This window comes from Barbus barbus (genome assembly GCF_936440315.1).
Source record: "Barbus barbus genome assembly, chromosome: 28".
Taxonomy (NCBI): domain Eukaryota; kingdom Metazoa; phylum Chordata; class Actinopteri; order Cypriniformes; family Cyprinidae; genus Barbus; species Barbus barbus.
Genome location: NC_136756.1, coordinates 5,217,594 through 5,245,137, shown reverse-complemented (window position 1 = coordinate 5,245,137; position 27,544 = coordinate 5,217,594). Strand labels below are relative to the sequence as shown.

The 27,544-nt window shown below is 36.7% G+C and overlaps 1 protein-coding gene across 2 annotated transcripts in view; it reads right to left on the bottom strand.

Annotated features, from left to right (window-relative positions):
• Positions 1–27,544, bottom strand: part of LOC306848742 (espin-like) — a 75,804-nt gene that overhangs the window by 13,898 nt on the left and 34,362 nt on the right. For both annotated transcript variants that reach the window (XM_079383483.1, XM_079383484.1), the window contains exons 6-10: positions 26,237–26,468; positions 22,915–23,189; positions 11,580–11,741; positions 7,531–7,759; positions 3,553–3,624 (exon numbers count right to left, since the gene is read on the bottom strand). In XM_079383483.1, coding sequence (XP_079239609.1) covers positions 3,553–3,624; positions 7,531–7,759; positions 11,580–11,741; positions 22,915–23,189; positions 26,237–26,468 — 970 coding nt within the window. The remainder of the gene's footprint in view (positions 1–3,552; positions 3,625–7,530; positions 7,760–11,579; positions 11,742–22,914; positions 23,190–26,236; positions 26,469–27,544) is intronic.

Here is a 27,544-nt window from a genome sequence, read left to right as displayed (position 1 = left end):
TAATAATAATAAAAAAAATTTAGATAAGGGAGAAAAATTACATTTACGCACAACCAGGATGTTTAATCCACCAGAAGAGCACAAAAGACTTTTTAAATATAATAGCTACAGGTATAAATAGAGCATAAATCTACCCTGCAGAAAACCCCTTAAAAAGAAATAATTAAATTAATGAATTAAAAAAGAAATATATACATGTATAGAAAAATAAGTTAACTACCCAAACTCTTAGCATAATTTATTTTCTTCTTCAACATATGAACTGAAATAAAGGAATATACACAATACTGCTAAAGAAATAATAAAATAAACGTACATCACCTGTTGTTTCTGATTTAAATCTCCAGTGTCTCGTAACAGACGTGCTATTGTTTTGTCATAGCTGTGGTCATGAAAAAGCCTTCTCAGACCGAGAGAAGCGTTTAGATATACAAACTCTCCTCTCTTAACGCAAGAACAAAAACCTCTGCGTTCGCTTACTGCCGGTGGCTCATCACAGAAGTCTGAACGGATCAGCGGTAATCAACTCTGACAAGAGACGGCTGCCAAACTGGAGCTGGATTTGGAGTCCGCTCACTGACCTTACGTCCTCTCCTTACTCTCACTGACCCTCCTCCTGACTCACACGTCTTCCTCCGACCAGCCGTCCTCCAGCTCACGGCCGGGTGAGTGAATTAACAGAGCTGAGCCACACATAAACGTGACAGAACCACAGGCCATTTCTGTTAATGTTCTGTTCATAAGATGCTTATAAATCCATTCATATCCTGACCATGCAAAGACATTCCCCACTAAAAATAAATAAATAAACCATACTAAGATGACCTCTCAGCTGGTTAAAACTGGTCTAGTCCTAATTAGCTTCTAGAAAACCTCTTCAAAACCAGCAAACAAGATCAGCTAAGAAAAAAACTAATGAAAACAATCAAATGGAATTAGCTATAAAATTGTGCACACAATAGCAAAACTATATGTTTATCAACTTTCAAAGGGATGTGTGTGTGCAAACTCATCTGCATTTATTTGATTGAAAATCCAGTTAAAACTGTAAAATTGTTACATATTTAAAATAACTGTTTTCTATTTATTCCTGTGATCAAAGCTGAATTGTCAGCATCATTACTCCAGTCTTCAGTGTCACGTGATCCTTCAGAAATCATACTAATATACTGATTTACTGCTCAATACACATTTCTGATTATTATCGGTGCTATTATCGGTGCTGACATGGACAGGTTGTGTGATATGCCCTAATCCTCAAAAACCATTAGCAAAACAAGAGAATATGGCCAGATTACAAATACACAATTTTGCCACTGTGTGGGCTCTCCGAATATATATATATATATTTATATATAAATTATTCAACACTGAAGAATCTAAAGATTTCTGCATTTCTATCAAATAATTTTTAGGCAAATATTGTTGGTATTTACTATATAGTGTAATATTGAGGCATATAAATGAAAATGATTCACTGTAAAAAAAAAAAAATAGTAGTTTCAACTTAAAATAATTTGTTACCCCCCTGACTTAAAATTTTTAGTTTATACAACTAAAATTTTCCAGTTGTCCCTTAAATTAACATTGCGTAACTTAAAATTTCAAGTTGACTAAACTAAAAATTTTAGTAAAAAAAGTCAGCAGGGTAATAAATTATTTTAAGTTGTAACGACTTTTTGGAAAAAATTTTTTTTACAGTGTTGTATATTATTCTTCCTTGTGTTCATTTAGCCACTTCAGAGTAAATAAGCATAGAAAGAAAATAATAAAAAACCTGAAAATATCTAAACATAATTTATAATATTTTAAAATACTTTGCCCAACATGACCTATTACTAGTTGAAATAAATCATCATATAAACACAATATGCGTTACCTTCAACGTTGACTTGGCAAATCTTCATTTATGACCTGTAGCTAAATATCACTTTAATATAACTTAAACAAAGGCAATCAGAAGAACTTGTGCCTGCATATGAGCAGAAAAAAGAGGATCAGGATGTTCACAATAGCTGTGCATTGTGAGGAATGATGTGGCGTAGGATGAAGGCGCTGCGTTGACAGCAGAGCAAGTCAATACGGCCGCCCACTGTTTACACACCTTTATACTCATTCATTAAAGCATGACTCACTATACGCAGACTAATGTCAAAACATGGCACTTTAATAGATGAACTGCTCGTAAACTCAACAGTTTATTCAAAATTGTAAATGGTTTTAATTCCACATGGATTTTTAACGAGGATGAGTCAACATGAAATCAAAATTCACACCATATTTACTTAATCTTATTGTGTATTTCATAAAATTAACTATATTTCTAAAATATAATATATTTCTCTGTGTCTAAAACAACTTTCCTTATTTTCTGATGTCATCAAGCCCTCTTAGTTGTCAACCAATCACCTGGCTTCATTCTGGTATGGCACGCCCACTTTTTTACAGTCATTTACAAAATAGAAAAGTTCCATCCTGCCGTTTTTATCGCCGTTTCACTCAGAAAACAGTGTTATGTGAGTTACGTAATCAGATTACATTTTCAGTAGTGTAACGCATATCTGAGTTACTTTTTAAAAGTTACTTTGCTTTCCCTTTTATTCACTGACTCTTCCCATGTTGAGAGAAACCGGGAGTAACTGGTGCAAAGTTTCTTCCTTCAGCCTGAGGCTTATTCATTTCACTTTTGATGTGAAAGGGCCTTTACAGTTGCCAAAAATAAAACTTTTTTTTAAAATTAAAAATACAAAAACAAGCCCAGCTTAAGTACTAAGTATGCTAAGTACCTTTAATTATATTTTCATATGTATTCTTTTAAGCATTATGGATCGTTTGTGTTTCTGATGAAGAACCAAAAGTTATTTATCTCAATTTAATGCTGTGTTGAGCAGCGAACGAAGTAAAAGCCTTATACGAGATGCATGAGCTACATTAGGAAAAAATGCATTGTTGGTCAGCGCCACCTAGCGTGCAGGCGTGAATTAACAGAAGGTGATCAATCGATTCATGCTCGGTGTAAAACGTCCTTTAGGAGACAAAATGTAAAGAAAAAGTAATGTAATGCAATACTTTTTTATGGAGTAACGCAATATTGTAATGCATTAGTTTTAAAAGTAACTTTCCCCAACACTCTCAGAAATACATCAGTAAAATTGGCTGTGAATGTCATTTCATGTTGACTTCATTGTTTTGTGATAAAGTGGTTTAGGCCACAAAACCACCTCACTCGCCGCACAATTTCATCAATCAATGTAGCTACGCTATATAAACAATCACAGCTGATGAGTCCCCGCAGCATCTGGGAAATCTGTGGGCTGATCGCAACCGAGATCACAGAAAAATCACGCTGGGTGCTGTGGTTTCTTTGGCTATCTGAAGTGAGAAGTATAAGTGCATGGTAATATTGAAAATACTAGATTTACTTCAACTTGTGGTCCAGTAGCCAAATAAACGACACACTCAATTCTCTCGATGAAGGGAAAGAGAAGAATTGGAGTAAAGAATGAGACATAAATACAAACACAAATAATGAGGCTGGGGGAAAATACTTACTCTTCCTCTGCCGGAGTGTTTCTGGAGCAGGGGTGACAGAGCGAGACAGATGCGTAGAGGAGAGATCCCCTTCTTTAGAGCGATTGCGTCATGAAAAGAGAAGAATATGGAAAGCCAGAAAGTGCCCGTGCAAAGCAGAGAGAGAGAGACAGATCCAGGCAGACAGGTGTTCAGTGAGACAGGTGTGGTGAAGACAGACAGGATGAGAGGATGACAAATACAGGAAGGAAAGAGAGGAGATGAACAAACAAACACAATGAAACACAATATTGTTTTGGCAACCTGTTCGCCTCTTACATACAATCATGTAGTTGTGTCTTTTTTATTTTTAAACTTGTGGTCAAGGGTGATATATAGGTAACAGAGTCGTATACTTTGAAAATATTTGACTGAAAATGGCAATTAAACACTAGATTTTTACATGATCTAAAGTGCTTGCTTTTTTTTGTGTTGTTAATGATACAATGGCATTGCTAAGTGGCTGCAAGGATGCCTTGGGTGGTTTCTAGCAGGTTGCTGTTTTAGAGGCTTGCTTACTGGCCCAAGACATTTTTACCCGTTTTATCATCGGGTGGGTAAAAAATGGCTTAGAAAAGGAATTGCACATCTCTTCTCAACCAGTAATACAATATAAATAAAATATGCATTATGAGTCATGCAATGAAGTTTAATAAATAGGGTTATGAGTACTACATGGTCAAAAATTTGGAATATTTATTTATTTAAATTAAATATTTAGTTGTCACCAATACTGCAATAATTTGTCTAAATATACAGCAAAAACAGTCATTTTGTGAACAATTAGATTTTATTTATTTGAATATATTTTAAAATGCAGTTTACATGTCAGATGCAAAGCTAAATTTTCAGCAGCCATTGCTCCAGTCTTCAGTGTCACATGATCTTTTAGTGATTATAAAATAAAGTATTAATAAATAAATAGATAAATAAAACGTTTTACCGGTAGTGTATATGCAATAATAATAGTGATGCTTGTCTCATCAAACAGCACTTACTGGATCTATCTTTATCATCTTAGCTGCCTTAAATATGATGATTGAATTAAGAGATTCCTGATTTCATTTTTGCAAGAGAAAGAGGAAATCAGGTGGCCAGCTAGAACGTATTGGACTTTCTGTTTGTGTATTATTCGCAGGCCACAACAAATGTGTAAAAGGACGGGGTAATTCCACAGCCAGCGTTACATTTCCCTGACATAACCCTGAATTGTACAACACATCACGGATATTGTCTTGTCCCAAAGACATGTCAAGTATCCCTTGGAGGAAGAACAATTAAGTAAATGGCAGAACACAAAACCGATTCAAAGTAACAATAGCCCATGCGCATTAATTCGTAAACAGACTTTGGAAGGAGCAGGCCGCCAGATCTCATGTTAACAGACTGGAACTTTGTGAGATTTACCTTGCGGCTGTTTCTAAGACTTCCATCTTGTGCTCGCGGAGAGCATTTGGTGATACTGAGAGTTGGACTGAACATGGACAGGTCTACTGATATCCAAAACATCTGCTTTAAATAAACGGTTTAGGATTGCAGACTAAACAGCATGAATATTTTACATTGGATGTTAGATTGGTTGCACATTCACCCATGACTGAAGATCTAAGCAAATACCGAAACGTAAACTGAACGAAATTTAGCTTGTATTTTGTATTGAGCTCGAAATATTTCTTTAGGATTACAAGTACATCCTGGATGTTGCATGCTGGGCACAACTAGATTCCTTTAGGAAGTTTTAACTGTACTAAATAAGGCTGTGGATCTTGGCCTAATGGATCATCAGGTGCTTATGAAGTTTATTTGCACTTTTGAGAGCTTCTGAAGGCTTGCGTGCATGAAAATTGTACTGTGGTCAACTGACTTTTAAATAGCAGGTTTCAAAATATCGACTGGCTTTTATAAAAAAAGGCGAAAGTAAAGTATCATGTACACATCCAGTCAAGTGTCTTTGCTCAACTAGGCTGCATTTATTTGATTGAAAATACAGTTAAAACAGTAAGATTGTGAAATATTGTTACATATTTAAAATAACTCTTTTCTATTTATTCCTGTGATCAAAGATGAATTTCCAGCATCATTAATCCAGTCTTCAGTGTCATGTGATCCTTCAGAAATCAGTCTAATATGCTAATTTACTGCTCAAGAAACATTTCTGATTATTATCGGTGCTGAAAATAGGAAACTTTGGGATAAGTAAGTGTTCTTTTGAAATTTCTATTGAAGAAAGATCAAAATAGTACGAGAAAAATATTAAGCAGCAAAAACAGTTTTCATTATAAGAACTGAGTGCCAATAGTAATTGACAATAATTGAGCACCGAATCAGCATATAAGAATGATTTCTGATGGATCACGTGAAACTGAAGACTGGAGTATTAATACTGAAAATTCAGCTTTACATCACAGGAATAAATAGCATTTTAAAAAATATATTAAATTAGAAAATATTTATTTTAAATTACTAACATATTTCACAATATTATATAAGAAGCTTCTTTCAAAAACATGAAGTATTCCCAACCTTTGACCGGTAATGTATTGTGTGCAATCTGTCAATGCCGTGGCACAACACAGATGTATCTGTCATCTCTCTGTGACACTAATACTCTGCCCTCCAGGGATAGGAGAAGATTAAAGGGGTCATACTATGAACAAAGGGTCAAACGAGTGAAAGGGTCGAACACATAACCCCTAAGCATTGTTTCACAGATGAAGAGGTCAGTCGATTATAACTTAAGGCCTTTACAAGTCTTAAGTGGTGTTCACATTGCCAACGGTTAAATTCATAAAGGTCGGGCCAAATCTCTGTGCTGTTAGGCTAGCAGGTGTTTCTCCATCAGCGTATCCAACTGTATCAGGTGGCAGATCACTGTCTACACTCCCATCAGTAGCTGCCACATTGCATCACTGCTCGTTATGTAACGTGATTTGCTTAAAGCCGAGCCTTGGTCAACCTCAAATCGCTAACTCTCTCCCAAAAAGGGTTTCAATCACTTTTCACTGCAAATTGCTGTTAGTATGAATGCCATCTAAAAGGCACCATGACAAAAAAATATATTTTTTTAAGCCCAGTTTCACTGGATGGCAGAGTACAGTGGTGGCCAAAATGATTATTTTTACAATCTAAAAAAATGGTTTGAAGTCAGTTACTTATTCCTATCTTTTGCTGTACTGTGTCAGTAGGAAATATCAGTTTAATTGTAATAATCCAGTGAGATTTTTGTGCTCCACACAGAGATCTGATCTGATCATCATCCAGTCAGTCTGAAATTACATGAAGAATAAACTGAGACAGACTAAATCCAGAAGAACTGTGGAGAACAACGTCTCCAAGACGCTTCAAGAAACCTGCCTGTAAAGCTACAGTACAGTTAAAAGTTTTAGGCACTTGTGTAAAAATGCTGTAAAATGAGGATGAGGTCAAAAATAGATTTTCTTTATCAATTAACTTCTATTAACTAAATTAAATCAACATATGGTGTGAGCGTCTTTGCGTTTAAAGCAGATTTTGCCCTCGGTGCACTTGAGAGCTTTGCAGGTAGGTTTCTTGAAGCATCTTGGAGACACAGTTCTTCTGGATTTAGTCTGTCTCAGTTTTTCTGTTTCTTCATGTCAGACTGGATGGTTCTCAGACAAAAATCTCACTGGATTATTACAATTAATGGCAAAATGAATGTTTGGAAATGCAAACTGATATTTCCTACTGACACACTACAGCAAATGATAAAACCATTTTTAGCTCATTAAAAATACTAGTGTTGTAATCATTTTGGCCACCACACTGTAACTGCAAAAGCAGGCTTGTGTTATGCTTCCACATTTACACTATTTTGTTACGTGGTGTGAAATATGCAATGGAAATGACTAATTTCAATGCATGTCCTCTTTAAATGCTTTATACTGGCAGAGAGTGCAAAAGAGGTGCTTAAACAGCATACTGTGGATGATCAGTACTCACTGCTGGAGGAGGAAGACATGCGGCGCTGGGCAGGGGCCGGTGCGGTGGTGCTGGGTGGAGGAGGAGGGGGCAGCTGTGATGGAAGAGGTGGAGGAGGAGGTGGAGTCGGGATGAAGGTGCTGGCGGGTGGAGGAGGTGGTGGAGGAGGAAGGGGTAGATCCTCTGTGTTTCCCGTCCCGTTCTCAGGTGCAGGCGCTGTGCCTGCTGCTTCCTCCAACAGTGCAGAACCCTGTCGAGAGAACAGGTAAGAGTGCCGTAGATTTTGACAGATGACCCAACAATGAAAATGCCCTTATATTTACTCAACCTCATGCAATTCTGGATGTTTGTGACTTTCTTTCTTCAGATAAACACCATTTGTACAAAAAGAACCTCTCTGTGGGTCCACATATTGCAAATGAATTGGCTGGCAGAATGTTGAAGCTCCAAAAAACACATACAGCCATGACAGTGTGACAATAATATGACCTCAGTAGATGAATCAATGTTATAGAGTGAAACAAGAAGTGTGTGTAAGAAAAACACAAATATTATAAACTTCGAATATACTTTTCCACTATAAATCATCACCTCTGATGAACTGCCATAGTCACAGTTACGAGAGAGTTGAGTTTATGTTTGACTTACTGTATGTGATTACTGTATGTCAAGCTTCATATCATGCTTACATTTACACCAGACACACTCTAGATCCTCTCTTGAATGTGCATATGAAGTTTGTCCGGAAGCAATTTTTTTATACACACCCATAATTTCGCTTCAGAAGACACTGATTCATCCACTGGGGTCGCCCTGATGTCGATGTGCGCTTTTTGAAGCACCAACATTCTGGCCCCCATTCAGTTGCATTATATATGGATGCACAGTTATATATTATTTTGCTAAAAAAGATTTGTGTTCATTTGAAGAAGGAAAGTCATACAGTTTATATAGATAGATCACTGTAAGCAAGTAAGATAATTGTCCAGCTGTTTCTTCTGAAAAGTGTAAACACTGACATACACTGGTTTTATGGAAGGAATATTTGTTTGTCAAATCAATGGCTGATTGGGCAAAATGTTTGAGAAACTTGTTAAATTAAAAGCATTACTTTTTATTTTTGCATTTTGATGGCATATCAAATATCACTCTATATTTTTTTATTATAAAGCCAAAATACAAAGGCCTCTAAATGATCAACATAATTAAGACTTTGCTGAAAAGCCTGTTGTACGCAATCTTTTACACGATTTTTGACCATAGTTCACGGTTTTTAGCAAGTAAAAGTCCTTTTAATATAATTCTAAAACATCCCTCTTCACTTTATTATCCGTACATCATTTTTTTTTTAGAATAGTCACGTGTCACGTGTATAATCATATTGCACGTGTTTTGCTGCCCACAATAAAATCTACAGAGCTTATATCATAAAACTAAACATTTAAATATCTTACTGGGAGATACAGCCCTGGTTTCACAGACAAGGCTTAAGCCTAGTCCTAGACTAAAATGTAAGTCTGAGCTGTTTAAACTGAAAGAAACTTGCACTGACTGATCTTGCAATATATTAGTGCTTTTGTTTTGTCTCAAGATGCACAGCAGTGATGTTTTTTTCTAAGCAAGTTTATAAAAATTACTTAAATGTCCTAATTGAACTATGGCCTAATCCTGGTTTAGTCTAAGCCCTGTCTGTGAAACCGGGCCACAGAGTGACAACTGACATTTATAAGCATTTTATTTCAAATAGTCTGTTATAAAGATTTCATTGATTTATAAGTAATCAGAATTTCATCTGAACTTTTTAGTCATATTAATATCAGCAACTGCTCCACATTGCATATTTTTGTTCATTTTAGTCCTCCGAATATGCAAACTGTTCCATTTCAAACATTTGATTGATTTCTTTCAAATGTCAGGCTTTACAGGCATTAAAGTCAATTTCAAAATCACATTTTGGACACTAAAATGGCCATAGGCAGAATAACATAACAAATACACTTCGCCAAAACACTTAATCTGACCCACTGCGCCCCACCATATGCATTGCAGCTGGTAATGAATACATAAATAGATCTAATTGAGTGGTTTGCTGGAATGAAAGGACATCTGCTAAGAGCCACAATCCTTCACACTCAGCATCTCCAGAGACCACCCCTACAACTGACGCTGCGTAAACAAGCCCTGACCTTTCACCCCACGCACCCCCGCCTCCTGGACGCGTGCCACACACGTGCCCCTTATCCCCTCCTCATCATCACTGTCTCCAGCATATGGTGCGTTTCTTGTCGCACACATGTCTGTGTTAATGGGTCATTACCCAGAGGGACATGTGGAGTGCCATCTGGTTCAATCAAGTGGCCAGACGCCCCACTGGGCATCTAATTGGCTCAATGAAGATTAGATCTGATAGCAGAAAGGGGCTGTATGAAATGCTGATATGTATTCTGGATCACATCGTGCATGTTCATTACAGAGGTAATGGTCACACTTTATATTAGGTGGCCTTAACTACTATGTACCAAAATAATGTACAATGTACTTATTTTGTTCATATTGTATTGCAACATACTTTTGCTGCTATTGAGGTGGGATACAGGTAAGGTTAGGGACAGGTTTGGTGGTATGGGTAGGTTTAAGGGTGGGTTAAGGTGTGAGGGATGGGTCAACAGTGTAATTATAAGTGTAATTACAGATGTAACTACATATAAATATTTAAAAAAAAATATAAGTCACTGTAAAACCCAACAAATCAAACCGTTTGAGTAAACCGATTGCCTTAAAAACCTGTTTCTCTTTTCTTCAGTGATTCTGGTTGTTAACAGCAGGTATTCATCAATAATGCTCAATCAGCACTTAATTAATCACTTAATTGGTTATTGGCTATTTCTTGTTATTTTGTTTTATTACCTGTGTCCTGTCCTGTTACTGTCTTTCTGTTGCACTGTGGCGCTTCTGTCACTATAACAAATTCCTTGTATGTGTAAACATACTTGGCCAATAAAGCTCTTTCTGATTCTGACATTACTTCTAGGTCCCAGCTGTCAGACTTACATAACACAACAAAGAAAGACTGAGCACTGTTTACCCTGAACTACAGTGCTAACTCTGGGCTGCCACACCTTGCATGGATTTGTGTTGTAATGTTACAGGTGAGGGAGTGAAGCTAGCTTGATTCAGGCTGAAGAGAGCTGGCTGTCCCCGAAACAACTGCTTTCTGTTTGGCAACCATACTATTGATGGTCCCCATTGACTCCCATATTATGGAGAAAAAATAAAAAATACCGTGGAAGTCAACTGGCACCATTAACTGTTTGATTACCCACATTCATCAAAATGTCTTTTATGTTCCACAGCAGAAAGAAACTCATACAAGTTTCGAACCTTTTGAGGCTGAGTAAATTAAACTCTCATTTTTGGATGAACTATCCCAATGGTTCACCTGACAGAGCCAACAATATTGATCTTATTTTGCCTCCAAAACATGATTTAATTTCATAATGTTCATGAAACATGCAGATGGTTGCTCTGAGTACAACAAATATCAGATGAAGTGAGTTGTACTGTTTTTTCAACTTTTAACTTTATGTCCACCCTTTGCAGAAATTACAGCAGCACATCTCTCTGGCAAAGTGTCAATATATTTCATGAGAAATTCAACACTAATGTTATCCCATGCTTTCTGCAACTCAAGCCAGCAGTCTTTCCTTTGAATGTTCAATAGATCTGTCCAGTTTATTTTCCAACTCACCCCAAATTTGCTCCATGGGGTTGATGTCTGGACATTGAGGGGGCCAGTCCATCATTTTCAATGTTCCAGCAGATTCCTTCCGTCACAGGCAGTTCACGCAATAGTTTGTTTTATGGGTATTGTAATGGCCAATTCAACAAAAACAACTGAAACCTCTTAAATATGCCAAGTGTTCTAACAATTTTGGCCACCACTCTATACCTGAGATCACTAAAACACCAGTCCAGAATCCAGCCTTAAGATGCACCAGCATACTGATAATCATTATGGATTCATACTTTTGGAGGAGATACATGACCATGAAACAGAATCTGATATTTACCTCCTCGTTGGGTGCCATGGCTCTGTTGGGGTGCTGGTCTGCGGTATCGCTACCCAGGGTTTTGTAGTAATCCCCAGTGCTGGGCTGTTTGCTGAAGCTGCGGGACTTTCGATTAGAGTCGACTCTTCGAAGTCTTTCGTGGCCCTCGCCAGGATTCAGCTGCTGGAGAAATGAGCAGCACATGTTTATAGTAATAGAAACAACATAAGCATGCTTAAGTTTACCAATCAGCCATTTAAAAACTGATTAAAAAATATTGATCAACCACTTCATCTCATCTACAGCTCTCATCAGTGGTATTAGCTGTAAAACCCAGTGAGTTAGGTTAATAGGTAATTGCTTTAAAACATTTAAGCAGTGTTGAGTGTAATGCGTTACAGTAATTAAATTACTTATCCGCTGAAAATGTAAAGTAAGGGATTACTGTTCATTTTTAGGTCATTTAATTACAGTTACTTATAAAGTACTTGTGTTACATACTGTAAATAATTTCAACAGTCCTAAAATCAATATTGAATTTGAAATCTAAATTTCTAAAGATAAAATTGAATGCAGCGTCTTTAACCCTCTGCGCGCCGACGCGTTCACTTTCAGTTTTTCCTAATTCACAGAGAAACCTTACATAGTCAGATACAGACAAGACTAAAATCAGTTCTAAAATCTAAAAAGGGCCTACTTTTATTTGTGTGCACTGACAATAAGAACAAAACTTTGTGCTTTTGTAAAATAAACAAAACAAACAGGTTGCGCGTTCTGCCATCTAGAGAATATCTAGATTTAATTATCTACATGATAAATATGGGGAGAAAAGCTTGAAGTGTCTACTTTTAAATGAATGACTTCAAATCGAAAATGAATATTATCTGATTATGTAATCCATATGAAAGCGAGGCACAGTCTTTCCCGTATCTGAAAGCTTAGTGTCTACTTTTAAATGAACGAATATAAATCGAAAACGGACATTCTTGATTATGTAATCCGTAGGAATTAAAGCGAGGTACAGTCTTTCCCATATCTGAGCTAATTATATGCAGTCACCTGCACGCAAATACCCTGACCTAGATACAAAAAAATAGATAAAAAAAATAAAGATTCATCTAATTTTTATTGTTTTTGAAAAGACCTGCTATGAGGAATAAGCCGGAATTGACCTTAGAAGAACAGCACGATTTATTCAGTGGAGGAAATCATTTCTGTAATTTATTCTTACCTACATTAGTTAACGTGTTATTTTTACATAAACCTGTACGGATTTTACTAGTTGGGCTTTTCTTGAACATCTTGCCAAACTAAAATGTATTGTTTAACTTAAGCTTTTTTGTTATTCAGATATTTTGCAGAGTATTTCTATTTGTTAACCAAAGAAGGTTACATTTTTCATAAACAATTTAAGTATTAGAGTTGTTTTAAAGCTAAAAGGCTAAACTATTCTACATTTGACTCAAATTGAAAGGATAAAGACTTTAATTACTATTGTCTATGCTTTAATATTTATAGGGATTTTAAGATGTAGCCTAATTAGCGATTTGAATAATTAAGTTACTTATTGAGTAAGTAAATTACTGTTCAGACAGAGTAATTAGTAAAGTAATTTAAATACTGGTAATGTAATTAGTAATAGTAATTACTTTTAGAAAATAACTTAACACTGCATTTAAGCTTAAGAACTATTTATGAGTGCTGTGAATTTATTTCAGGATCCTACTAACAATAGTATTTTCTTTTATTTTATTAAATTACTCTATGGACTGTAGTCAAATACTTTGTGCAACTAAAATCTGAACTGAAATGGAACTGAACTAAGCAAAAACATCATTAAAATTCGAGACATCAAATGAACTTTGCATCAGTTGCTAGCAGTAGTGCACACGACTGTGTTAATATAATATTATCACTACATTGGTATGTGTACAGTTATTGTGTTTTATATATGAAGCAGCATGCAGCATAAATAAAGTAATGTTTTTGGCCCTTCTTTGACGTAATCTAGGCTCTAATCTTCAGTGCAATGATAACCCTCAAACTTTAACACAGAAGAAGCAACTTTAAATCCTGACAAAACAGAACATTATCACTAACACATTTTTATTTATATAATTCTTGTGTAAAAACACATTTCATAACACAACATTTACTCTCCTCATACAGTCTAAAGCAAAGCATTATGGGAACTAGGTCAACTTTTTTAAAATTTACTTTATGATGATTATTTTACAGTGAATAGGTAACAAAAACTATGGTTTATTTTCAGTACTTTATTAGCTTAGAAAAACAGAAAATTGATTAAACATTTTATTGAATATATCAAATAGATGAAAATACACTAGAACATGGGTAGGTGACAAATAATGTCTACAAACTGTTTTACCAACATCACAATTTTAGGTTTAATTTCTTATATATGTCGGGGAGTGTATATTTTAGACATCTAATGACCATTTTACACCATCAATTTGTAGCTTATTTTCACTGTAGCAAATACATTATGTAGTCTCTCAAATATCATGTGCTTATAAAAACAAAACAAAAAATGTGTTATAATACAGGAAATGTTTAATATATGAATTATAGCATGTCACACTGAGGAAACTACTGTTACTGAAATGTCATGTCACCTTCACATATTTGAATACCGCCTTCCTGCCCACACACAAACACGCCATACAAACAGGTTATATTGACTTTTTATGAGACAGGCATAAGAAATGTCAGTGTGAAATTTGTCAGAGACGATTCTCCTTGAAAATGGAACAAACCACTGCTATTTTTAAACACAATTCAAGGACAATAAATCAGAATTTTCATCCCATATTGCTTCAGGCAATCCTGACACATTAAGCCACATAAACTCTTAATAATTCCTATTGTGTTCATGTGCCAAAGCCTCATGTGGCTCCAGCTGATTTGCCTGAAAACAAAAAGACTTTTCATTGCACAGAGCTGAACTTAACATAGATTTCTAAGCTTCACAGAGGCAAATAACACAGAGAGGCACCGGCTGACCCCTTGAATGCTGTTTCAGTGTCAATGCACCGAATGATTTCACTTTCTGCCGCTGTCACTCACTTGTGCATGATAGTGATTCTTCATCACCGATCTAAAACCAGTTTTCTCCACCTGCCTTTAGGAGTACAGAAATTTCATTACAGCAATCACAGATGCGGTTTCGAGAGTTTCGAGAAATTTCCAACACAAAAAAGGTAATGCTTGGTTTTCCTGTTCTTAAGATTTTCCTAATGCAAAGTCCTTGAATTTGCATAGTAATCAACCTTATGCAATGCCTTTCTAAAACAAATAAAAGTCACTGGATAGTGAAGCAAAGCAACAAATGGCTGTCAATCAGCTGTTTAATGTGATGTTGTCATTTAAAAAAAATCATGGTACCTTTCGTATAATAATAAATAACAAAACCATCCATTTCGGGCAAACAAAAGCAATATTGACTTCTCTATTGATATCGATCTCTATATGAAAGCAAATACACCCAATAACAAAAAACATCCACGACAAAGAATTTGAATTCTGTCATCTGTGGCTTTTTATTTCTCACGCCGGCCCTGAGGATGGTATTATCCATTCATGTCCTCCCAGCATACGATTTGCATTGTTGTCTAAAGCACTGTCCTCTCTGCAGAGTTACTCCCAGTGTAACTCGAGTCAGCCCGGTGCAGATGGTTTGATTATTACCTCAGGGAAGTCGCTGTTTGAAAGGCTAGCTGACCTCTATACAATGTGGATGGACCCGAGCCTATTTCAAACCTGCTGAATTTTTCATCACCAGTCACCAATACGTATTCTTCAGGCTTCTGCATCGTGCAGAAAGATCTAAAGCGTGTGCAGTAACGTTAGCTGAAGCTCACTTGAGTGAATTAAACGAATGCAGTGCTATTCATGCATTTGAATGTTTATCTGATTCTGCATGCAATGCATTTGAAAGGTTTTCTAGGTTATCGCAGTAGGCAAACAACCTGATCTTACATAACTCAACACAAATAATAAACATGTTCAGGAAGCTATAAAAAAACCCACAGCCGGTGCATAGACAATTATATAATCACAAACAAAGGTGAATTATCACAAGTCAACCAAACCAGCACAGTTTAACTTCTTATTACTTCATCTCAAAATAACACTGAATTGCAATCTCACCCTTTCCGACTGCCCTTATTTCTTCCCACAGCGCTGCCACCCTACGCAAAGCTTTAAACCGAGAGCCGGTAGATGCACAGGTGTCACTAGATCTCCATTCTGCTGCGCGTCACTCTACCTGACGCTCGCTTTGCCTTTCCCCGCCCCTCAGCCTCCCACCAAACAACCGCATCCCAGAGCGATGACTTCACTGCTCACCTATTATCCAACCACAGGTCACAGTGCTCGTGGTTTCTTATGCAAAGCATTGTGACACAGTGGCCAAGCATGGTGGTCGAAGAATTGCATTATGCAGACCGGCCACCAAAGAGAATCTGATTACAAATAAATGTGGAGATCGCGTTCAAACTAGCTGATTTACTGTGTGGAAATAGCAAGTGGCAGTGGGTGATAAGACTGCAGCAGAGCCGTGTGGATTAAATATGAAACCCAAAAGTGAATCCAGGTGGACTTATATAACATTCTAGTGTGTGTGGAGCGAATCATAGCCTAATATGGGCCTGGTGTGGTATTCAAATACATTAGAGCTCTATAAACAAACTAACCTTAAATGACTCAAACTATTCTAAACACAACCCAGAATTGTGCCAGTATGCGGCTGCTATGCATACTTATGTTTCCATGGTACCCAAAGAAGAGGATGTTTTTCCTTGAGCACAGTGTTTCTTCCCATGTTCTGCCCTCTAAATAATGATAGTCGATATTTGTGTGAGAATAAACTCACACAAATATCTATATTATAGTCTATTACACCTCTTCATGTAACATGAGCATTATAAATCTCTATATGTCATTATATTTTTTTGTATCTATGTTGATGACATTCTCATTTGATGAGAAAAATGTTCAAATTCTTGGAAAATTGTGACATTGTTGAGATCTATTATAAGACTAAAGATGCTAAACATTCTCTTTGCTCTGCATTTAATCCTATTGTGGTCTCTACAAGAAACAAATAAGATGAAGAAATCTCTGTGATGTGCTTACACCACCTGAAAAGAAAGCACATTTAATCTATTAAACTAGTGTTTGATTGACAGCTCTAAATCCCGCCTCACGTTCAGCCCCACCCAACAGCATCACAGCTGCTCTGCAGCCTTAAGTCTTTGACCATAAAAGGAAAAGCAGACTGCATGTGGTTTGAGTCGACAGATTCTAGTAGTTTTCTTCATGACTTATTGAAGTATTCCTTTTCATTAGAAGTTGAATGTATTTCAACTTCAATAAAGTTCATTATGGATGGGATTATGTCAGTCTAGGTCATAAAATATCACTATAATGCACTTATACACTGTAAAAAAAAAAAAAAAGAAAAAAAAGCTACTACATATTTTTCAGTTTACAGGACCTTTTGAGTAACACAAACACACACGTATATGTATAAATTTGTACTTGCCATGATGAATTCTAGGCTGAATCAGGCATTTTGCATTTGGAAAATGGACAAACTGGCAAAACAGAGTAGTGTTACTTATAATTATTAAGACAGAAGTTGAAAGATCTTTCAGACAGAATCTGCATTATGTTTCCTTGACTGATGCACAGTAGTGAATGACTGTAAACGCCACCTTTTTTAGGCTGCCGACATATTTATTTTTATTATTTTATTTCTGTGCCATTATGATATGATCATGATCATCTGCTAAAAAGAGGGGAATTTTCTAAAGTTATGAAAGCTGCCACATGCTTAGGTTATGCTAAACTTATGGGGACACTTTTCTTCAGGAGACTCAACATTGTTCTGTGTCTCAGTGGAAGAGATACTGTCTGAGAGAAGACAGTGGGTCGTTCCGGGGGTCAGAGGTCGTGGACAGGGTCTAGCTGAAGGTCTCATTACACCTTGAATAAAGTAATGAATGACACTTTACCTGCACTGCTCAAGTGCTTCAAATTGGAGAGCTGAACTCATCATACAATGTGTGGTGAAGCAAGCCAATGAAAATGAATTAAAATGACATTCAGACGTTTTAAGAAGTCAAGATACTTTTGGGGGCCTCTGAATACTTATATTAATTGCATACTAAGTGAAGTGTTAAATTCTGCTGTGTTTCTCATCAGTTAGTCCAGCGATCATCCAAACAAGTTTTGATGGGAAGATCTGAGCTACTACTTCAAATACTTTGCAAACACAGGAGACAAAAAGTGCATTATCTGCTCTTCATACTCCAACAATAGTACTGCAACACAGCTGAACTCCCTGTAATGATCAGAGAATGTGTGTGTTGGGATGTGCTGCATATCTGACAGTTTAATTAGTTAAATTAATGTCAAGTCCATCATGCAGCACATCATTAGAGCTTTTGGGAGGTCAGCTCGGCTAATGGAAGCCCTCATTAACGGGAACACACAAGTAGCATTGTGTTTTTGTCTATATGAGTGTGCACACCACCTCTGGGCTGTGATTAGCGTGCACAGGGCTGTTTTTTAATGCACAGATTGAGGTTTGTTGGCCAGACAACAGAAGATACATTGCTGGTCTGATTCTTTCTAATGGCCGCTGTGCACCACTGTGTGCTATTTATGAAAAACCGCTGTGATTAAGTTCATGTACGATTAATTAGACCATATTTTGCTGCTTTACTGTCAAAGCTAATCGAGGTGTTATTTTACACCTACATATGTATTCCATGCCAATTAAAAAAGGATGAGCTGACGGTAAGTGTGTGTTAATTAGACGTTTCAGTGTTAAATCCACAGGGAATGTTTTGCTATTATAGGCCTATACACAGAATGACTAAAGCTCTATGGAATATTTAGTTACACAGGACTCAGATGGGATGAAAGCTGGTCTTTGCAATTAAGTGAGCTGTATAATCATCATATCATATTGCCTGAATGCACTTTTAACTTTTTAAGACGTTCAGTCATTAACATCACAATGGTGGTTGATATTTCAAAACGGCATTCACAAACCAGTTTACTTCTGTATTGTGATGTATTTTACAGAATGCATTGTGAAAAGCTAAAAACATAAATAAATAAAATAAGGTCACACTTTAGTTTGGGGACCAGTTCTCACTTTTTCCTTAATAAACTCCTAATTTGCTGCATATTAATAGTTAGTAAAGTAGTTGTTAAGGGATGCAGAATAAGGCATTAATATATGCGTTATAAGTACTAATAAACAGCCAATATGCTAATAATATGCATGCTAATAAGCAACTAGGTAATAGCGAGAATTGGTCTCTAAACTAAAGTGTTACCAAAAATAAATAAATAATTAACAATGAAGGATAAGTCAAAAGTAGATTATAAATATACATGTTGTTTCAAAGCAGCTTTATAGAAAATTATGCTAATGTTTATAACTTAAATATTGTCATGCCTTATAGTCTAATTTAGCAGATCAGTGTTGGACGATAATATAGTTTACATGATGCAAGGATCAAATCAATCAAGCACGCCCTACATGAGCACAGTCAACCGTATGCATGCAGATACTCACACAGGGCGATATATATTTGACAAAGCAAGTACTCTACCGCAATCAATTCTGTGAGTTATGTCTCTTGTGCACTTCACATGAGTAGTGCTATTTTGCGTCCCATGCAGAGCATGCCTATGAGCTTTTGAAATCTGTCTCCATTTCAGCTGGACTGTCTTTGTGTTGTGGTAGAAGTCATTTGCAGTTGTGTTCTGATCATGAGCCTGACACGCATGACAGACAATACGACGCAGTCCTGGATTTAAGCAAACAGGATTATAGACTGATTCACTCTTGTACAGCATTTTCTGTAAAGGCTTTTATTCTATACTGTCCATTAATATGATATGATTCCTTTATGTTCTGTGAATAAACATTGTGTTTCAGGTCTTTAGTCGTCATGGCTTCATATCTGTTTGGTCAACAGCAACACAGCAGATGATGACTCACTAGAGGCCATGTGCGCTGCATTTATGCTGCTCAGAATTCAGCGCAGGGATTGTAGGTGGGGGGAGTGAATGTCCAGCGCTCTCTCCACCCTCAATACCACGACTAAGGTGCCCTTGAGCAAGGCACCGAACCCCCAACTGCTCCCCGGGCGCCGCAGCATAAATGGCTGCCCACTGCTGCGGGTGTGTGTTCACGGTGTGTGTGTGTGTGTGTGTGTTCACTGCTGTGTGTGTGTTCACTGCTGTGTGTGTGTGTGTGTGTTCACTGCTGTGTGTGTGTTCACTGCTGTGTGTGTGTTCACTGCTGGGTGTGTGTTCACTGCTGTGTGTGTGTGTTCACTGCTGTGTGTGTGTTCACTGCTGTGTGTGTGTTCACTGCTGGGTGTGTGTTCACTGCTGGGTGTGTGTTCACTGCTGTGTGTGTGTGTTCACTGCTGTGTGTGTGTGTTCACTGCTGTGTGTGTGTGTGTGTTCACTGCTGTGTGTGTGTTCACTGCTGGGTGTGTGTTCACTGCTGTGTGTGTGTGTTCACTGCTGTGTGTGTGTTCACTGCTGTGTGTGTGTGTGTGTTCACTGCTGGGTGTGTGTTCACTGCTGGGTGTGTGTTCACTGCTGTGTGTGTGTGTGTGTTCACTGCTGGGTGTGTGTTCACTGCTGGGTGTGTGTTCACTGCTGTGTGTGTGTGTTCACTGCTGTGTGTGTGTTCACTGCTGTGTGTGTGTTCACTGCTGGGTGTGTGTTCACTGCTGGGTGTGTGTTCACTGCTGTGTGTGTGTGTTCACTGCTGTGTGTGTGTGTTCACTGCTGTGTGTGTGTGTGTGTTCACTGCTGTGTGTGTGTTCACTGCTGGGTGTGTGTTCACTGCTGGGTGTGTGTTCACTGCTGTGTGTGTGTTCACTGCTGTGTGTGTGTTCACTGCTGGGTGTGTGTTCACTGCTGTGTGTGTGTGTTCACTGCTGTGTGTGTGTTCACTGCTGTGTGTGTGTGTGTGTGTGTGTGTGTTCACTGCTGTGTGTGTGTTCACTGCTGTGTGTGTGTGTTCACTGCTGTGTGTGTGTTCACTGCTGGGTGTGTGTTCACTGCTGTGTGTGTGTTCACTGCTGTGTGTGTGTTCACTGCTGTGTGTGTGTTCACTGCTGGGTGTGTGTTCACTGCTGTGTGTGTGTTCACTGCTGTGTGTGTGTTTACTGCTGTGTGTGTGTTCACTGCTGGGTGTGTGTTCACTGCTGGGTGTGTGTTCACTGCTGTGTGTGTGTTCACTGCTGTGTGTGTGTTCACTGCTGGGTGTGTGTTCACTGCTGTGTGTGTGTTCACTGCTGGGTGTGTGTTCACTGCTGGGTGTGTGTTCACTGCTGTGTGTGTGTTCACTGCTGTGTGTGTGTTCACTGCTGTGTGTGTGTTCACTGCTGGGTGTGTGTTCACTGCTGTGTGTGTGTTCACTGCTGGGTGTGTGTTCACTGCTGGGTGTGTGTTCACTGCTGTGTGTGTGCACTTTGGATGGGTTAGAGCACGAATTCCGAGTATGGGTCACCATACTTGGCAGTAAAATAAAATATATATATTTTTAATAATATATACCTAATTGAATATCTTGTTGCTAATTATAAAACTTACAGCTATATGATAAACTATATAATATCATGTTAAGAATAATTAAGAAAAGAGTGTGTTGCAAAATGATACAAACAAACAAAAACGGTAACACTTTATTTGAGGGTCTCTTAACCAGTTGCTTGTTAGCATGCATATTAATAGAATATTAGCCATTTATTAGTAGTAATTAAGCACATATTAATGCCTTATTCTACATCCCTAATCCTACCCAATACCTAAACTTAACAACTACCTTACTAACTATTAATAAGCAGCAAATTAGCACTTTATTGAGGGAAAAGTCATAGTTAATAGTGAGCAAGTGTTCCCTATTCTAAATTGTTACCACAAAATCATTTTTGTTAAATCACTCGGGCAAAAAAAATAAAATAAATAATAATAATAAAAAAAATAAAAAAATAAAAGATAAACTTCATCCATGCATTTCTAATAGATTAATCTTTTCGAAGGGTATGCACAGTTTTTGGAGTCTCAGTTTGTCTACATCCAGGGACAGAACGTGTCTTGCTCTAGTGATTGATTGACAGACATGGATTATTAAGAGCACACTACCGTGATGTACATACACATGTTAAGGGGAGTGTAGAGGACAAACGTGACATCATGAACAGAGTGATTTCAAATCCTGGCATTTCAGAAGGGTGGACAACAAAAACATTGTATTTTAAACCGGAATCAAGGATAATATGTTTCGTTAAATCTACAACAAGTAAATCCACTTCAGCTAATTACTCTTCAGCAGTGATATTACAGATCTACCGCAAAAACTGAAGTTCAAAGACCAAAGGAAGAAATTCTGCACACTTGTTTCTCTGACGCATAAGGTCTATAGACAACATTAATCATTCTTAAATGTGTCAATGTTGAATGAGAATTTTCAGTTACACTTTATTTTGAGTCCACTTTAGACATTTTACTAACTATAAGTAACTTTGTAACTACATGTCAACTAATTCTCGTTAATTCACATACTCATGTCTACTAACTCTCAGAGTACTGTTAGGGTTGGTTTAGCGTTAGTAGAATAAGTTGACATATACTCTGCAAAGTTTCTGATAGTCAGTATGTTGTGGACCCATCAAAAGTCTACTAATACTGAAATGACTGCTAGCTGACATGTAGTTGCAAAGTTACTTACTGTTAGTAGAATGTCTAAAGTGGACTATCGAAAAGTGTTACCGAATTTTCCAATACTGTATATTTTATTGTGGACTTTTGTTTTCTGCCTGTACAAGGCATAATTATTGTGAATGTAGCAATAGCAGAGCTGTGTGTTCATTAAAAAAGGGAAGGAGACCACAAACAGAAAAAGAGAGCAATCATAACATTCAAAATTGGAAAGATCCGGTTCTTTGGGCCAAATTGGCTTTTTGAATCTAAATGTATTTGTTGATCTTTTATAAGTACACTTGCAAAAAAAAAAAAATGCCTTTATAGTTAAGAGATATGAACTTGAGTCACAAACTCCAATTTTGATTTCATTCATACAGCAGTCACAGATTTCAGGAATGAGTCGTTGGGTACTGGGGAGGAAACTCTAAAAGTACATTTTATACTTTAGTAAGTGGAATAGAACTCTTATATTTTTATAAGATGAAAGAAACTCTTATATTTTTATAAGATGAAAGAAAATGCAGGATATTACAACTTTATGACTGATGTTTTAAAAAAAAAAAAAAAAAGAAAATATATAGCATACCTCTTTTTTGACTACATCATTGTCCACTCGGCGAAGGTTCCTCTTCACCTTCAGGTACTCGGCGGACACCTCCTCCTCCGGTGGTTTGGGTGGGGGGTAGGCAGGTGGAGGAGGGGGGATGTGGGAGGAGGCTGAGGGAGGAGGGGGAGGGGGAAATGTTGGAGGGGGCGGCAGGTGTGCTGGATGTTCCTTTGCATTCTGGGAACCGTCTGCTACATCAGGGTTCAGCATGTCCATATAGGCCTGCATGTCCGTAATGGCCGAATCTTCACCTCCTGCAATAAAACACATTTCATTAATCATTTATTAAGACAAACATCACCCAATCAGATAGATAGATAGATAGACAGACAGACAGACAGACAGACAGACAGACAGACAGACAGACAGATAGACAGATAGACAGATAGATAGATAGATAGATAGATAGATAGATAGATAGATAGATAGATAGATAGACAGACAGACAGACAGACAGACAGATAGATAGATAGATAGATAGATAGATAGATAGATAGATAGATAGATAGATAGATAGATAGATAGATAGATAAAATGTTGAAAAAATGTAAAAATGAGATTCCACATGTGTCTTTTACAATCGTCAATAAATTAGCTTGAATTCAATGTAGTTATTTTTATACTTTTTTCATTTACCTGGTTTTATTTCAGTTTTTGTTTAATAAAAGTACATTTCATTAATTAATGAATTAATTCATTCATTCATGTAGGTTTTGGAGTGTTTCACACTTGAAAAATCTCATTGCCTTTTATTTTAAAGACCAGCTAAATGTATGGTCTATTTATGAATGATATTCACAAGTGCTGCTCCAATCTTGAGGTCATATACTCTATAATAATCAAAAGTCTGGGCACACCTCATTTGTTATTATTACAACTGATCCACAATTAAGAATAACAATCCTGTTAGAATGTTAGAAAAAAGATTCTTTGATCATTGAAAGATTAAAATCATAACATATTTCAGTCAGGTGGGTCTGCATTTTTGACTGGTAGTGAAAGTATAATCATGTAAGGCTCTGCTGTATGTGGATGTCCTAAATGTGTCCACTAGAGGACATTACTGGGACGCCTCACAGCAGGTTGCCTGGACAATGCTATTGCAACATTGTTCTGAATGAGTTCTGCTTCAGCGAGCTCAGCTTTTCCCACCATTGTTAATATAATGCTTCAAACACACTGCATTGAGCAAACTTATGTGCTGAGACGGTAGCTATTGTCAGTTTAGAGCGGGGAGAGCAAAACACACAGGGATGCAGGAAGAGGACATTTTGTATCAAGTTATTTAGGAGATTTTATATGAATGAATTTTAATTAATTGGATCAAAAATATAGTAAAAATAGTAATATCGTTACAATTTAAAATAACTGTTTCCTGTTTTAATATATTTAAAAAATGTGTTCCTGTGCGGACAAAGCTGAATTTGTCTCCAGTCTTCAGTGTCACACGATTCATAAATTATTCTAATATACTGATTTGCTGCTCAAGGAACATTTCTTATGAAAACAATTGTGCTGCTTCATATTTTTGTGTAAACCATGATACATCTGTTCAGGATTCTTTATGAATAGAAAGTTCAAAAGAAAAACATTCAGTCGCACTTTAGTTTAAGGACCAATTCTGTCTATTAACTATGACTTTTAAGTCATTAAAGGATCATTAAGCGATCTAAAATATGGTTACGCAGAATAAGGCATTAATATGTGGCAATATGCATGCTATTAAGCAACCAGCTAATAGTGAGAATTGGTCCCTAAACTAAAGTGTTACCCAGCATATATTATTTGTTTTATCAAAAGCAACACTTAATAATATCTCAAATCAAAGCAAGGTTGTTTTTCAATGACACATGCATGTTTCATAAGGTTTCAAATTATTTGAAATATTTAGATGATGTTATTCTCTTGAAGCAGGTTTTATTAGCATCTAGCAACAGAAAAACAAAACTAAATGGCTGCTACATGAACTCCATTTGTTTTCTGAAAGAAAGGCCACATTTGTCAGCTGTCACCACCGTAAGAGTTTCTCTCTGATGGTGGTGAAGGGCCAATGACAGAGTTGACATTCAATGTGAAGTCAAGTCATTTTTAATCAAATATAAAATAGTGTTTAATTTTTATAATGTATAAATACTAAATATGTGACCTGACAGCATATATTGCTTCTGTGGATTGATAGTCACTTCTAGCAGGGTTAGGGTTGAGGAAAAACATAACACTGCATAAAACATATCTATACATAATACAGTTCGTACTCTGATGATTCGTATCTGTTCTGATTATTTTTGGATAATTTGTTAAGATGTTGAAATTTGAGTATTAAGACGCTGGTGAATGTAAATGGATAGAGGTAACGACGATTTGTTTTATTTGATCATTTAACTGTTTGAAAATGTTACAGAAAAGAGAAAATAGATCATTTCTGTTCCAATGATATATCAAAATGTGAATCTTCAATAAAAGCTTTATACACTGTTCGTTGTGTTTGTGATACAGTAATTGATTGATTACCACAAATTCAGATTTTCGTCAGATGCGTCAACTCTGTCAGATGAATATTTTGATAATATTTCATTATGATATTTTATATTTGTTGTGGAATTGTTCGTCACATGTGAAAGTGAACTGCAAAAAATAGCTTATCTTAGTATTTTTGTCTTGTTTCTAGTCAAAATCTAGTCTACAAATTCTTAAATCAAGATACTTTTACTAGATAAGCAAAATGACAAGATCTTTAGTCTTGTTTCCAGGGGGGAAAAACTAAATTAAGCGCATTTTGCTTAAAACAAGTAACATTACCTGCCAGTGGGGTAAGTAAAATATTCTTAAAACAAGTCATTTCATACGGAAGCGTATTGCATTCACTTGAGGAAAAAAATCTACTCTGTTTTTCTGAATTAACGAGTTAATTATCTCAGAATTACGAGATAATTAAGTCATTAATTCAGAAAAACAGAGCAAAAACTTTTTTTTTTCATTAAAAATTATCTCGTAATTCTGAGATAATTAACTCTTTAATTCAGAAAAACAGAGCAAAAACTTTTTTTAATGAAAAATTATCTCGTAATTCTGAGATAATTAACTCGTTAATTCAGAAAAACAGAGTAGATTTTTTTTCCTCAAGTGAATGCAATATGCTTCCGTAATTTCATTTGTCTGAGTACAAGGCTTTATTTTTTCAATTTTGCACCCTGTTTTGTCCCACTTCTCAAGATTCGGTGATACATATATATTAGCATAATATTAGCAAAAGTAGCGCAAATACAATTATGCCGAGATCTCATCGGTGTGTTTCTCTGACCTGTCGGTACTCGGGAGGGAGGCGTGCCGCTCCTCTTCTCTCCAGTACTGGATTGGCTGGAGTTTGCCGAGTCGTAATTGGACAGCGAGCTGGAGGGTGAGCAGATGTCGAAATGGGCCGCGGTGGGGGCTGGGGTGGGCAGGGTAGCATTCGGAGAAGAGAGGCCTGAGTCTGGCTGCTTGTACTCTAGATCTGCTGAAGGGTCCCGGGACAAGACTCGGTGCTCCACACTCTGAGACGAAAGCTAGTGTTATTGACAGGTGTAGAAAAGTGTCTCTTATTTTGGCATGTTGAGCTTAAAGGGATAGTTCACCTAAAAATGACAATGTTGTTATCATTTACTAACCCTTGTGCTGTTCCAAACCTGTATCAATTTAGGTAACACTTTATTTTAAGGTGTCCTTGTTACACGTTACATGCACTTACTATTATAATAACAAAAAATGATGCATAATTACATGCAAGTAACCCTAAACCAAGCCCTAATCCTAACCATAACCATATAGTAAGTACATGTAGTTAATTAATATTACTAAGTACTTAAATGTACAATTACACTGTAACAAGGACACAAATAAAGTAACCAAAATGTATTTTTTTGAAGAATGTTGACCAAATAGTTGACAGTAGCTACTGAGCATGGGGGGGGGGGGGGTACTATGGAAGACAATGGCTACTGTAAACCAACCTGTTTGGTTACCAACATTCTTCAAAATATCTTCTTTTTTGTGAAGAAAAAGAAAGAAACTCATACATGTTTAGAATAAGATGAGGGTCAGTAAATGATGACTATAATTTTCATTCATATAGTCATCTTCATGACTATATTTTCATTTTTGGGTGAACAGTCCCTTTAAAGATTTTTTTGCAATTGCTTTCATTTTTCATTTTTGCATTTTGCTTTCATTGTGATTAATGCTGCATTCATGTGCTATCGCAATTAGCATAAGTACAAGCTTCATAGTCGGAAATTGGACATGCACGGTCTTAGAGAGGCCTTATATGGCCAAATTCCCACAAGGAAACTTGTATTTACAATAACTGCGATAGCACGTGAATGCAGCATAAGGCAGAGAATTTCTTTAATTACACAAAGGTTAATTATAGGCAATAGTAACAAATGAGTAACAGCTGATGAGCACTACAGCGGGGGCATGCAATTCTCTACATACTAACAACAATCTACTGAACCTAATTAAAGGTGCACTTAGTTATTTTTCCTCATTAAAGTTTTACACATTAAGAAGTAAACAGTACTGTAAAAATGGATTAACCCTGTAAAGCCTGAAATATGAAATCATAGATCTA